This window comes from Echinops telfairi, unplaced genomic scaffold (genome assembly GCF_000313985.2).
Source record: "Echinops telfairi isolate 266 unplaced genomic scaffold, ASM31398v2 ScPeMD7_7469;HRSCAF=8507_1, whole genome shotgun sequence".
NCBI classification, from domain to species: Eukaryota; Metazoa; Chordata; class Mammalia; order Afrosoricida; family Tenrecidae; genus Echinops; species Echinops telfairi.
Window position 1 is genome coordinate 65,599,786 of NW_022111373.1, and position 12,797 is coordinate 65,612,582.

A 12,797-nucleotide genomic window follows, 5' to 3' on the forward strand; every position below is an offset into this window, starting at 1 on the left:
CCGTGGGCAGGCGTGCTGGCCAAGGGGGAGGGAAGATTGGCCACCGCTCTGTCTCGCCCTCTCCTAGAATTTGCTCCGGGAAGAGCTGCGGGGAAGACGTCCTCCTGAAGTCGCTCCCTGGGGCGGGCTTGTGCCACTGCCCCGCCGGTCACCCAGGCGACCACCGCCCTCCCTCCGCGCCGACTCCCTGGCCCGCTGGGGTCTCGTTCCGGAGACGGGACCATGAAGCGCTCGGCGGCCTCCTGGCTCGTGGTCTGGCTCAGCCTTGGAGTACCCCTGTTCTGCAAAGGTGAGCCGGCGGGACCCGAGCGCCTGGGGTCCGGGAGGGCAGCGGTGGTCCTGTGGGAAACGCCACTTGGGTGCCGGCATCGGTCTCCTGGGCGCGCCAGGAGTGTGGCGCGCGGCGGGCAGCTGGGAGGTGGAGGCGCACCCTGGGGACCCCAGGAAAGTGCTCGCAAAGTCTGAGCGGAGTGCTCGGGGCTGAGCCGTGCGCCGGTTGGAGGCCGTGGGGGTGGCATTGACACCAGAAGGGGCTGCGCGCTTGGGAGACCATCTACTCTGCGGCTTTCTCTGCTGAGGGGTCGCCGCTCGAACCCTCCGGGAGCACGGCCAGCAGGGCACCTCGCGCGCGCCACAAGGGCTCCTGGGTGCGGAGCGGGAAGCGAGTGCCTCCCTGATGTGATGTTGATGGGCAGGGACTGGAGAGCTGCAGAGCCCTGGGTCCCTGGGCGCTGTTCTCCAGCCCGGATTTGGAGCTGATCTGCTGCCAACTGGGGCTGGGAGTTGGGGGACACTGGTGAGATGTCAACTCAGGCAGCTCTTCACCTTTCTCCTGCTCCTCCATCCCGCGCTCTCCGCACTGGCCACACGATAACCCAAGGAGCCCCAAGGGGCCTCGGAATTTCTCTCTCTCTCTCTCAGCAACTACTGGTAAAGAGCAAGGCAGAACAAACCTTGCGCCCCCGCCCCCGCCAAGGAGCAAAAAAGTTGTCAGGAGCTGGACTGATCCTGGTTCCCATGACTTGCATGAAATTCATAATCCAGTCTTTAAAAAAAAATTAGACTTTGACCCGTCGTTTGCTGAGTTGTACAGGTGACTTCCAGGCCCTCTGCAAGGTGTGGCTTGTCAAAACAAGCCTAGCCCCGGCTTGCGCTTTGAGGCAAGCCTAGGCTAAAGGGCAAGGGGACCTAGTGGGAGAGCTGCGCACCCCCCTCCCCAGCGATGTAGCTCGCGGGGGGTCCTGCTAAGGGTTCCGCGGGTATTAAAACCCTCCGCAGACTGTTTCAGGTAGAGTGGAGTGCACTACAAGGTTTTAAAATGCCGTGCCTCTAAAACGAGTTCTTGGATATAAGAAAGCGTTGACTCAAATCCACTTGAGATTAGAGAGACACTGCATAAATATTCCACACCATGCATCCCTGCACCTTATCCTTCTATTTGTCTTAGAGGAAAATCGGGGACTCCTGTTTGCCCAAGAAGTCGGAAGCCGCTGGCCAGATAGCCTGGCTGCCCCGCTAGCAGGGCTCGCTGGCTGCGCCTTCCCTGGTCTTCCACAATCTCCCAGGCTCAGAGCCGGTTTCCCCAGAGCCTGGGCGTGGGTCGGAGTCTGCCTCGCCTGCCTTTACCAAGTGTCCTTCCAGGGATCAGGCAGCGGCAGCCACTCCACTGAAGGGTAAGGAATAGTAACTAGGCGCTGTAGTCGCTCGCCCGTGATAGGAAAAAGATCACGCTCCCATTGCTCTATTTCCCCCCCTCTGATTTCCTGTCTGGATTCCTTCTGCACTTTGATCCTTAGCAGAAAGAGGAGAGGGGCGACCGCCAGCACTCTCCTCTCCTCCTCTCCCACCTCAGACAAGAACACACACTCACTCACCCACTCCCAAGCACCTACGCGGTGCCACGGCCTCCACCATCTGTCCCCCACCGAGGTGGGGGGCGGCGGGGTGGTGGCGGAGAAAGCGCATCTAGCTTCCGCGGTCGCGCTTGCCTGTCGGGGTCTGGTTGCTGATCCTAGGGGCGCCGGGGTGAGTGCCTGCTCCCCGCAGTCTGAGGCTGGACGGCCTAGAGATACCCTTGCCTAGGGCACTGCTTACCCCGCTGGACAATCCGAGGATGGAGACGCAGTCTAAGCTTTCGGTTCAGATCCTTCTGAACAATGCTCCGACAACAGTGTACTCCATGTTCTTCTAGATTTCCCACTTTCAGGACAGCCTGCGGGGAGAAATGACAAGGGCTCTTAGAGAAGAAACGGACCATTTTGCATGAGCTCTTGTTGTTAAACTTGACAACCACTCTAATTTATTCCCTGCTCCCTCTAGAAGGCAGAGTGCAGCTTACCTGATGACTCTAAACAATTAAACTTCCAGCAAACTTATTGAAGCCATTGTTAACACTGACAAGTTCCTTTGCACCCCCCTCCCCCCACCCCAGCCAAAGGTGATCATCTATCTAATATATCATTTTAGACATTGGTCTTTTCCCAATGTGTGGGTTGCAATTTACACGCATTACTGTTTGGAATTTGATCAGGACATGTAACTCCGTTTATTAGTTGCGTTTCTTTTAAAATTAAACCAATGGATCAGTCAGATTGAATATTTTATTAAGTCCTAAATTATTCATCGCTATGGGTTGTTTTAAAAAATCCAATAACATGCATACAGTTGCAGCAAGCACGTGCCATCTTATGCAATCTGTTCCTGCGCCTGCAGTTTGTGCCTGAAGTCTTTAAGCAAATGGCACTGTCTAAAAATGGCTAGACATGTCCTAAAGACTATGAATCACTGGCATTTGCATTTCCTCTTTTTAATCAATGGCGATCTTTAGTTACACATACATGAGAATAAATTAGTAGCTGAACAATCAACTCCAATAACAACACTTTACTTCTGTGATTACTATAACAATATTTATGGTCCAGTAAAGAGCTTTCCAGGTTATTTATTATTACACATTAGTGTCTACATTACTTAATTTATATGACCTTTAATCATGCACCTTGAAAAGAAGTGCTAACATCTGATTTCAGGTGAAACATTTTTTAAAGGTTTATAATACTGCATTAAAATAATATTTAATTATTATTTTCACTCAGTATTCTCTGGTGAAAATATAATGCTAATAACAAAGCTTGGCCATGTCACAGCACTGCCATGTTATAACAAACATTTACCACTCTGGTCCTAAAACTATGTTCTAATTAAACCCAAAATATTCCTTTTGAATTGAAATGCAATTTCTGAAAATGTGTATTAAAAATGTAATAGCAAAATAATGGTGAAGAGGCAAACTGTTCTATTTTTTCTATCTTTAGTCTTAAAATTGCAAAGATCTCCAAATCTAGGTAAATGGATGTACATTTTTAAACTGCTCTTTAAATTAAAACTCTATTATAGTTATCTCAGAGATATTCATTTAGTAGCATAGTGGGTTATGCATTGGGCCAATAGTTCAAAACCACCAGCTGCTCTGCAGGAAGAAAATGAGGCTTTCTACTCCTGTAAAAACACAGTCTCAGAAACCCACCTGTAGGGTTGTTATGGGTCAGACTTGAGTAGATTGCAGTGATTTGAACACAATGATAGAAATATTCATCTAGGAGCTCAGACTTTTTTACAAATGTCGTAGTAATTTTTGTCACCCAACATATATTTCCATTATGAAATTATAGCAATCTAAAGTAATATGATATGCATGATAGCATGCAATGTGGCTCAGTACTGTTATGAAATATGAGTGTGACAGTTTTTCACCAGTCTAAATACTTAGTCCATACGCTCCATTCCAGTGAGGCTAATTAAGATGCCATTTTTAACCTGAGACCATTTATGTTGAAACTCTTTGGCTTTTAAAAGCTTAATATAGTGATATGAACGGTATATGTTATCATTTGTGCATGTAAAAACATTCATGAAAAATTTCTAAAACCTAACCATTCTGACATTTGCTGTTTACTAAACATGCTTGGAGATAACAATAGCTTTGACCATGTTGATGATGGGTCATTGGGGGGCCTGGTGGTGCTGTGGGTTGAACATTTGCCTGCTCACAGCAAGGTCAGCCCTTTGAACTTCTTAGCCACTTGGAGGGCGCAGGACGAGGCCATCCCACAGCCTCTTAAACCCGCCACAGGGTCGCTCTGAGTCAGAATCAACTCCATCATAGTAAGTTTGCTCCTTTTTCCCTAAGTCATTGAAAGGATCCCTGGTGGCACAGTGTTAAAGAGCTTGTCTGGTAACTAAAAGGTGAGCAGTTGCACAGTCACGGCAGGATAAAGAGGTGGCAGTCTACTTCTATAAAGATTGGCAGCCTTGGAAACTCAGTGGGGCCGGTCTACTCTGACTTTTAGGATCCCTGTGAGTTGAGAGGTACCTGACGGCAATGGGTGGGCTAGGGTGGGTTTAGATAATTTTTTCAAAAAACAACAAAATAATGCAAGCTTCAGAACTCAGTTCGAGCTTGTGGTAAATAAGAACTGGTAGTTACTGAGGGGAAAACAAATGATAGTAAATTCTGAAGGTGTTTAATTAGTGTACTGCCTTCATTGTAGCTATTCAATGTATAGATACTGCAAAAATTCAAACTTTGACTCCTCGCTACCCTACAGGACATAGTAGAACTGCTCCGGACTGTTTAAGGCTGCACGTTTTTACAGAGGGGACTCACTCATTTCTCTCCTGCAGAGAAATTGGTAGGTTTGAATCACTGACTTTTAGGTAAACCGACCAATGTTTAACCCATTGTGCCACTAAAGCACTTCATTCAGTACTATTAGGTTTATTTCCTAAGTAGTCTCAAAATTGATGATATTGAGTAAGAAAAAAAAAAATAGTAGAAAATCAAATTGAAGTCCCAAAATGGAAAATCCAATTCTCATTGGTGTTTTAAGGATATCTATTTATGTGCATGTTTGTTTCTATATCTTAGCCTAAGGAACGTCAGACACCGTGATGCTGTAGCATGTTTTAGTTAAACAAAGCAGTTACAGGCAGAGTGTCAAATGGCTATCTGGTAATTAAAAATTTCCCATGGTCTCCTAACTGATATGCCAGGGACTAAGCCGTATGATATTTTAACTGAGAGACTTATTATCATTGGCATGTCACTAAGGGGTTTTCTACTCACATACATAGTTACAGCCTCAGAAACTCAGGGCTAATTCTACACTGTTGAATAGAGTTGTTATGAGTGGACATTGACTTTTGACTTGATAGCAGGGATGTTGTTTTTGTTTTGAAGAACACCTTTGAAAGGTCACGAGAACCTTGGAAGTGGGAAGTAGCTTGGACTCCACTGTGTGCTCACCAGCAGGTGTCAGGATAAGCAACAGACCTCACCTAAAGGGAAAACAGAAAAAAAATTCAAGAAATGAGCGCATCAATGCAAGTCTTCAAATGAAGTAACTTGATAATCTATGTGAAATTGAAGGGATTTATTACATTCACTTATTCCTTCTGTTAGAGGAGTTGTAACCTCATTGTTCCAAAGAATTTTAATAATAATTTCAAAACCAAAATATTTTCTCCTTTAAAAGTCTTGTTTAAAACCATGGGCTTCCAGAAATGGAAAGCACTTTGAATGAAATGAGATCATATGGATTTTGATGCAGTACGTGGAGCCTGTATGTCCTGAGGATGCTTGTTCTGGTCTTGGTGAGTGGAGTCCATTTCCTCAGATTCACGTTTGAATGACACCATGCAGTGAAAGTGGGAGAGCATTTCCCCATGAAATCCCAAAGGTGGGACGTGGAGATGGGCTCTATGTGGTCATGGATAATGGAAAGGTAGACTCGGAAACAGGGTTGCGCTCACTGCCACGGAAAGCCAGGCACACCCTTACTTAGAATCTTTGTTTTTAGGAATCTCCTGCGTATTCTCCAGTGGAAATGCACATAGAGCAAACAAGTCTTCATACTCAAAGAATTATTATTGAGATCTTTAGTAGGCTTTGCATGTTTACTCTTTATATTAATTACAAGTATATATATATTTAATAATATATAATGATAAGATACATATATGATTTTTAATAATAATTGCAAAACCAAAATATTTTCTCCTTTAAATGCCTTATTGAAACCATGGGCTTCCAGAAGTGGAAAGCATTTTGAATGAAATGAGAAAAAAAATTGAGATAATACGCATTTTGATACAGTATGTATATATACACATATATGCAGCTGTATATGAGCCACCTCTTTTATACTTGGAAAAAGTATATATGCATATTTTCCATCAAGATGATAAAATGTACATTTCAAGGATCTTGAAAATTCCTTAAGAATATTCTTAAATAAATCCTGTGACCAGAAGAGATGCAATGGACGTGATATATAAAGCTTTGCCATTAATATTTTGACTAGTTTTTCATCCTTATATCTTACAGGCCTATTGTGTATCAATAACTGTCAGTGAGTTGACATCTTTTTTTGTTTTGTTTTCAACTGTTCTTTAACAGATAACCTTTCCTTTCAAAGTAGTTCTAACAACTGGTGATGTAATTCTTAAAACCACGTTGCAGATTTGCCATGAGAGCCTTTCTACAAGTTCTGCCAATGTTTTTTTCAATAAAATCACTGGAATTGTGCCATCCAGTCTTCCTTCAGTGACATCTCTTCTGTGTCAGAGTCCTCCTAAAAGAAAATCACCACTTGTTCTGCAGCTCTCATTTTCTTGTGAATACCAGCTAGGGTATACCACTATTGTGAGATTGGTATGGCATTCTGCTGTTACTGCACAGGGGCAAGCATTGGGTGATCTGTACGTTAGCTGTGTGTGTGTGTGCATAATATAATGAAAGGTGATAAACTAGATCTTCTTCCCAGATCCTAAGGTCTAAAATAGAAATAGAAATAAACTGACATTTGAATTTTAGAGCAAGTCAGAGTGTCTAGACCTTGATTTCATCACAGTGGCCTGCCTACAGTATCAACGATCAATAATTGATCTCCTGCTAATGTTCAGAAGATGTGCTTGCCCTGCAGCTCCATTCATGTAGTGTTTAGCCACGCACCTAGAAGAGAGCCTCAAAGGAGATGTCATGCTTAGACCTTATGTCATAAATTCAATATTTCTTGGTTTCAGGGTTTGGGCCCTGTGTAAGCTGGATCCAGAAAATAAAAGAGGTATGAGGTAGTAGTAGGTCAGGCCTAATCAAAGCAATAAAAGATGTCAGCAGTTAGACATAGCAGAGAGAGACAAAAATATTTGCAAAAGACTAATATCTTCTTATAGGACAGAAAACTGGGACCACTTAGTATGGATCTGGGGGTGGGGTGTGGGTCTACAGATCTGAGAATGTTGTTACAAGAGAGAATAGTACAGTTATTAATGTTAGTAATGATCATGCATCCTAGAGAAAAGCTCAATGGAGTATGCGCAACATATCCTGGGCACACAGGCAGTGAAGTGCATACATTATTTGGAAAGATTTTGTTAAAAATACTTCAGGTTGTAAGCATATGGTTAATGATGCCATCTTCAGATTCCTGATGAATTTATTTGGAAAAATTTATTTTCCCCTCATGCTCCAGAAGGTATTATTATATTTTCATTGATTTTTTTCTTAAAGTAATGTACAAAGGTATGAAATGGCAAAAAACCCTATTTTGTTGAAAAGAAGTAGACATCATAATGCATATAAAATGCCTTGCAATTATTTGATTGCATTTGGAGAAATAAGGCATTGCTATTTTTTAAATATGTATTTTCCAGTGATAGCAATGGTGTAGGATTTGTTCAGCATGAGATTTATAATGCATGAAGTCGAATGGAGTATTTCACTACAAGAATTTAGGTGACGGTTCTTAAAGCACTAATGCAGCTTTGAATGTTATCATTACTATAGAGAAGGAGATTGAGTCTATGCCTTAGCTTTACTTTTTCTCTTTTCTAAAACAGGTCAGTGTCACTTCAATTAGGTTTCATAGAGTATATCATTTCATAAATAGCAAGCCCAAGGTTTAGAACTCCTGTTAGAAGGTAATGTGCATAATTTGAAAGTAATCTCTAAATGGAGTTAGGCCATCATTCTTTAAGGTTTACGCATGATAGTTTACAAATAAGTGTATTTGAGGAATGTAAAATGATCCTTTAAGTATTTTTGCTATGCTTATGTCAGAATGGCCATGTATATTTTATGAATACTGAAGATTCTTTGAGGACCCAAAAAACTGAAACCATTAGCATTGGTTCAATGTGGACTCATTAGTGACCCAATCCAAATTTCTGAACCTATAAGTCTTTCTGGGAAGAGATAGCCTCATTTTCCTCCTCCAGCATGGCTGGTGGTTTCCAGTTGCTGGTGTTGCTCCTTTACAGGAGGATAGCCCGGTCAAATGGGGTTAAGACCCTTGACTGATAGATTCAAGTGGGAACACAGGGGAATATTATTATTTGAAGTTAGCTAATCCCGTCCTGTAATGTAGCATCAACTTCACCTATTGTCATGTCATCTCTCGATATTGACAGTCACAATGCCCTTCTCCCCCCCACATTTTCCTTCAAATGCTATTGGAACTCTCATTTTAAATACAGGGTTGTTTTTTTCCCCTAGGCTAAACAAAACATAAATGAACAATGATGACCAAAACAAAGCAACAGAAACAAACCCTAAAACCTCAATACAGATGTTCAATCGCTATCAACTTGAACTCTTTCCTTTTACCACATTAATCTTCCTTAGGAAGTGTCTGCACAATATAAAGAGCAATATTCTTTTGATATAAAAATAGGTCAAGTAGTTTTGGGAACATTAAAAGCTTTGTTTCTCACTTTCTTACATAACTTTTCTTACATTCACTCTTTGTGGAATGAATCTATTTTGAAGTATTTCTCAACCATTCTTCAGGAGTACTACTAAACTGTAATGTCAAAGACTGGATATAAAGTGCTTTCTTTGTTTGTTATGAATCTTTGGTAATAATAAGAAGCTACATTAAGTGATAGATTCCTTTGTTAGAAATAAGTTTCTGATGCTTTCTAGCATAATTTGGAACTACAAATAATACTTTTTCAGGACCTATTCTTTTCTTTCTTTACTCGGGACCTGCCATCATGTTAGCTTAAGTGCTTTGCTAGACAAAGTAACGGGGGGCACTCTACTGTCCTTCCTAGGCACCCATTTAGTGCACACATGTGTTAAATACCATTCATCTGAATACCAATCATACTCTTACATTCTCACCATCTCCCAAGCAATGTCTCTTTCTGTGGCTGCCATAACAAAATGCCACAAGTAGGTGGATTGACAGAAAACATATTTATTCTTTCATAATGTTGGAAGCTGGAATTCTAAATCATGTCTTGGATGTGATAGTCCTTTCAGGAGACATTGAGAGGGAGATTGTTCTGTGCCATTCTTCCTAGGTTTGGGAACTTTTTGGTTGTTTTTCTCCACTGCCATCAAGTCATTGAAGAAGCACCACGGCCTCTACGACAGGGTAGAACTGTCCTTGTGAGTTTCTGTAACTCTTGATGGGGGTAGACGGCCTGGTCTTTCTCCTGAGGAACGGCTGGTGGTTTCCAACGGCGGACCTGGAGGTCAGCAGTCCATTTTGTAACCACCATAGCACCAGGTTTCTGGGAGTGATGTGCAATCCTTTGTGTTGCATTGCGGCATATGGGTATATCTGTATTCACTGTCATATAATGGTCGTTTTCCCCTGGAGTGTCATGTGTGTACTCTCCTTTCACAAACCACCTCAGAAGGGTTAGGATTAGCACTACCCTCCCTCATCCAGTATGATTTAGCTGATAACGTCTTCAAAGAAAGACCCTGCTTCTGGAGGCAAGGTCACATTAGGTATGGGGATTAGGACTTCAACCTATCTTTGGGGGAGATTTAATCCATAATGGGTAGGTTCCATTATTATTCACACATGAATGAGAGTATAGAGACAGAGTGAGTTGAAATAACTTCCAAACGTTGCACTAAGTAGTCATGTAGAACCCAAGGAGTTTGAATCTGGAACCTGCCATCAGAAAATTCTAAATCATTTTATGTTCCAATGGGCGTTTGAATCCTATTTATCATGAAGATGCTTTGTGAAATGATTTTATTATTTGTAAAACACATGCATCTTATCACTACTTAATTCATCATTACCTTGAAGAGGGTGAATGGTATTTATTTTCTTAGGAAATTATTTTTTATATATTTTTAAATTGTTAAATAGCATGTCTGTTTTCCTGTCACATCCATAACTGAAAGTTAGATTACATTTTTATCAGAAAAAGACAATGTACTTTTGAGAATCTATCACTATTAATAAAGGGAAGCTTGGAGGGAGTAGGGTGGGATTTCTGAAGTGATTTAAAATACATTTTTCTTTAATATCTTGACATTTAATTTTTGTCATCATGATTTGTATAAATTCATTTTGTTTCCTTAAGATTATGAAGTCTCTCTGAAATATTTGATGGTTATTTGGTGAGAGGAGTGGGAACATATGCGATCTGTAATATTCTAATACAGATATAGAACCAGATGATATCTAAGGCTTCTAAGGCTTTTGCTTCTGCTATTTTAATGAAGGCATTTGATTTACATTATGTAATGATTTTATTTTATTTCTATGGAAGCTCAATATGAAATGTTGGTCAAGTAAAATGACCAAATAATCTCAAGTGGAAAATTATCTTTATTGGTTTGTTTTAATAAACAATAATTTAATGAAAATATGGCTCCTACTTTTAAAACTATAACTTAATTAGCTCTAAACATTTTGCAAAATATTGGTAGTACAGGTTACCATTGGACTGTAAACCTTAAAGTGTCCAGTTCAAATCCATCAATGATTCCTTGGCAGAAGATGATGCTATCGGCTCCTGTAAAGATTGACAATCTCAGAAACGCTTTATTGAGTAGCTTTGATTTAGAATTAACTTGATGATGGTAGGATATTTTACCAAATAATAAAAAGTTATGCCATCTAATTTGCGACTATCTTTATACAGCTCTTTATTATTTAAATGAAATTTAAATATGTATCTGCATACTTTTATTTACCTGATATTCAATACAGTAATAATAATAAAACAGCAATCGAAATGACTTCAATACTTTTATCTCTAAGCTGGAGAAATAAAGAAAGAAGAGATCTTGGCCACTAGTACAAAAGGAAAACAAGGTTCACGACAACGTCATGACCTTTAATTTGAGGGACAAATGAGAGCTTGAATTAGAACCTTTTGTGACTCCATCCTTAAAACAATAAAACAACAAAAACGAACTCTGTAGGCTTTACTATGTCCTTGGAAGGGCATCCTAGTGGCGCATAGGGTTGCGATCTGCAAGCTCCCCAGTTTAAAATCACCCTCCACTCTAGGGGAGAAAGGCTGGTCTTTACAGTCTTGGAGACTCACAGGGGCAGTTCGGATCTGTCCTGTAGGTCCCTATGAGTCAGCATTGATTTGATGACAGTTTTCTTGTTTGATTGCTTGTTTGGTGCTGCTTGGAGTAATTATCCTGGTCCTTTATTTCAGCCCATGGATTCACAGGAAGCGAAGGGGAGATATGTATAGAATTCGTGTGTTTTGTTTTGTTTCTCTATAACTATTTTGGACCCCTTTTGAGGCTACTTTAATAATTTCTCTCATGAGATCGTCGTTGACATCTTCATTTCCTTTTTTGGAGCCCACTGTTAACTTGATGCGGAGCCCTGGCAGCATAGTAGCCGCGCTTTGGGCTTTGATCAACTAGGTCAGCAGTTTGAAACCTTCAGCTGCTGGTGGGAGAAAGATGAGGCTTTCTGCACACGTAAAGAGTTACCGTCTCCAGGACTCACAGCAGCAATTCCACCCTGTCCTATGGGTTCCTGTGCATCGGAATCACCTTGATGACAGTGAGAGCTAACCTTATGACAGAGGAGCCCTGTCGTAATGGTACGTGCGGTGCTGTGCTGTGGATCAGTCCGTTTGTTCGGTAGTTCAAACCAGCTGCTTCTCAGTTTGGGCTTTCTATCCCATTAAACTGTCCCAGCAACCCAGAGGGGAGTCCTCTGAGTCAGCATTGACTCAATGGCAGTGAACTTGAGAACCTCATGACGTAACCTCCTCAGTGGGTTAAGAACTACATTTTGTCTTTAACGGTGTCCTTTTCAAAGATTTATCATGTCAAACATTCTATTGGAATTCTCTGTCATCTTGTGACCTGTATTTCTACATCTTGACTGAACAGGTAAAGCCATTCGTTAGATTTTTCCATCACATAAAATGACTTGGTTAGCAGTATGTAACATTTTCTCAGAAATCCTCTCTCTTTACAGAATTTTCTGTTTTTCTACTTTTCCTCCTACTTCACTTATACTGCCCTATTCTCATCACTACTCTAATTCTATTACTTTGTGTTGCTCTTCTTTCATGCATTGCTTTCCTACAACCTCGAAGGTAAAATGCCACTTGGTGGCTTTTCTGATACAAATCACTCTATCCTCTCTATGTTGAAAGGGAAGTCCAAGTGAGAGTGCTGGCTGCATTGGCTCTTTCCCAGGACTGGGAGAGAAATTGGTTCAAGACTTTCTTCCAGCTTTGGGTACTTCTGGGATTTCCTTAGATTTCATACATATAATCACATGGTATTGTTTTCATGTCTATTTTACTCTGTCTGCATTTTCTCTTTTATAAGGACAACTGTGATATAGGGTTATTAAACTAAGGTAACATCTTCAAAGACCCTGTGTTAGTCTGGGTACTTTAGAGAAACAAATATATCATCTAGAATTCAAAAATCCATGCTTGCTTGAGTACCTCAAATGATTTAGTTTGATTAAATATATGTATACATATATATAATGTGT

The 12,797-nt window shown here is 41.1% G+C and overlaps 1 protein-coding gene across 2 annotated transcripts in view; it reads left to right on the top strand.

The window, feature by feature from the left end:
* The first annotated feature begins 6 nt into the window (after positions 1-6).
* Positions 7-12,797, top strand: part of EDIL3 (EGF like repeats and discoidin domains 3) — a 593,234-nt gene continuing 580,443 nt past the window's right edge. For both annotated transcript variants that reach the window (XM_045285334.1, XM_045285335.1), the window contains exon 1: positions 7-289. In XM_045285334.1, coding sequence (XP_045141269.1) covers positions 223-289 — 67 coding nt within the window. In that variant the 5' untranslated portion in view covers positions 7-222. The remainder of the gene's footprint in view (positions 290-12,797) is intronic.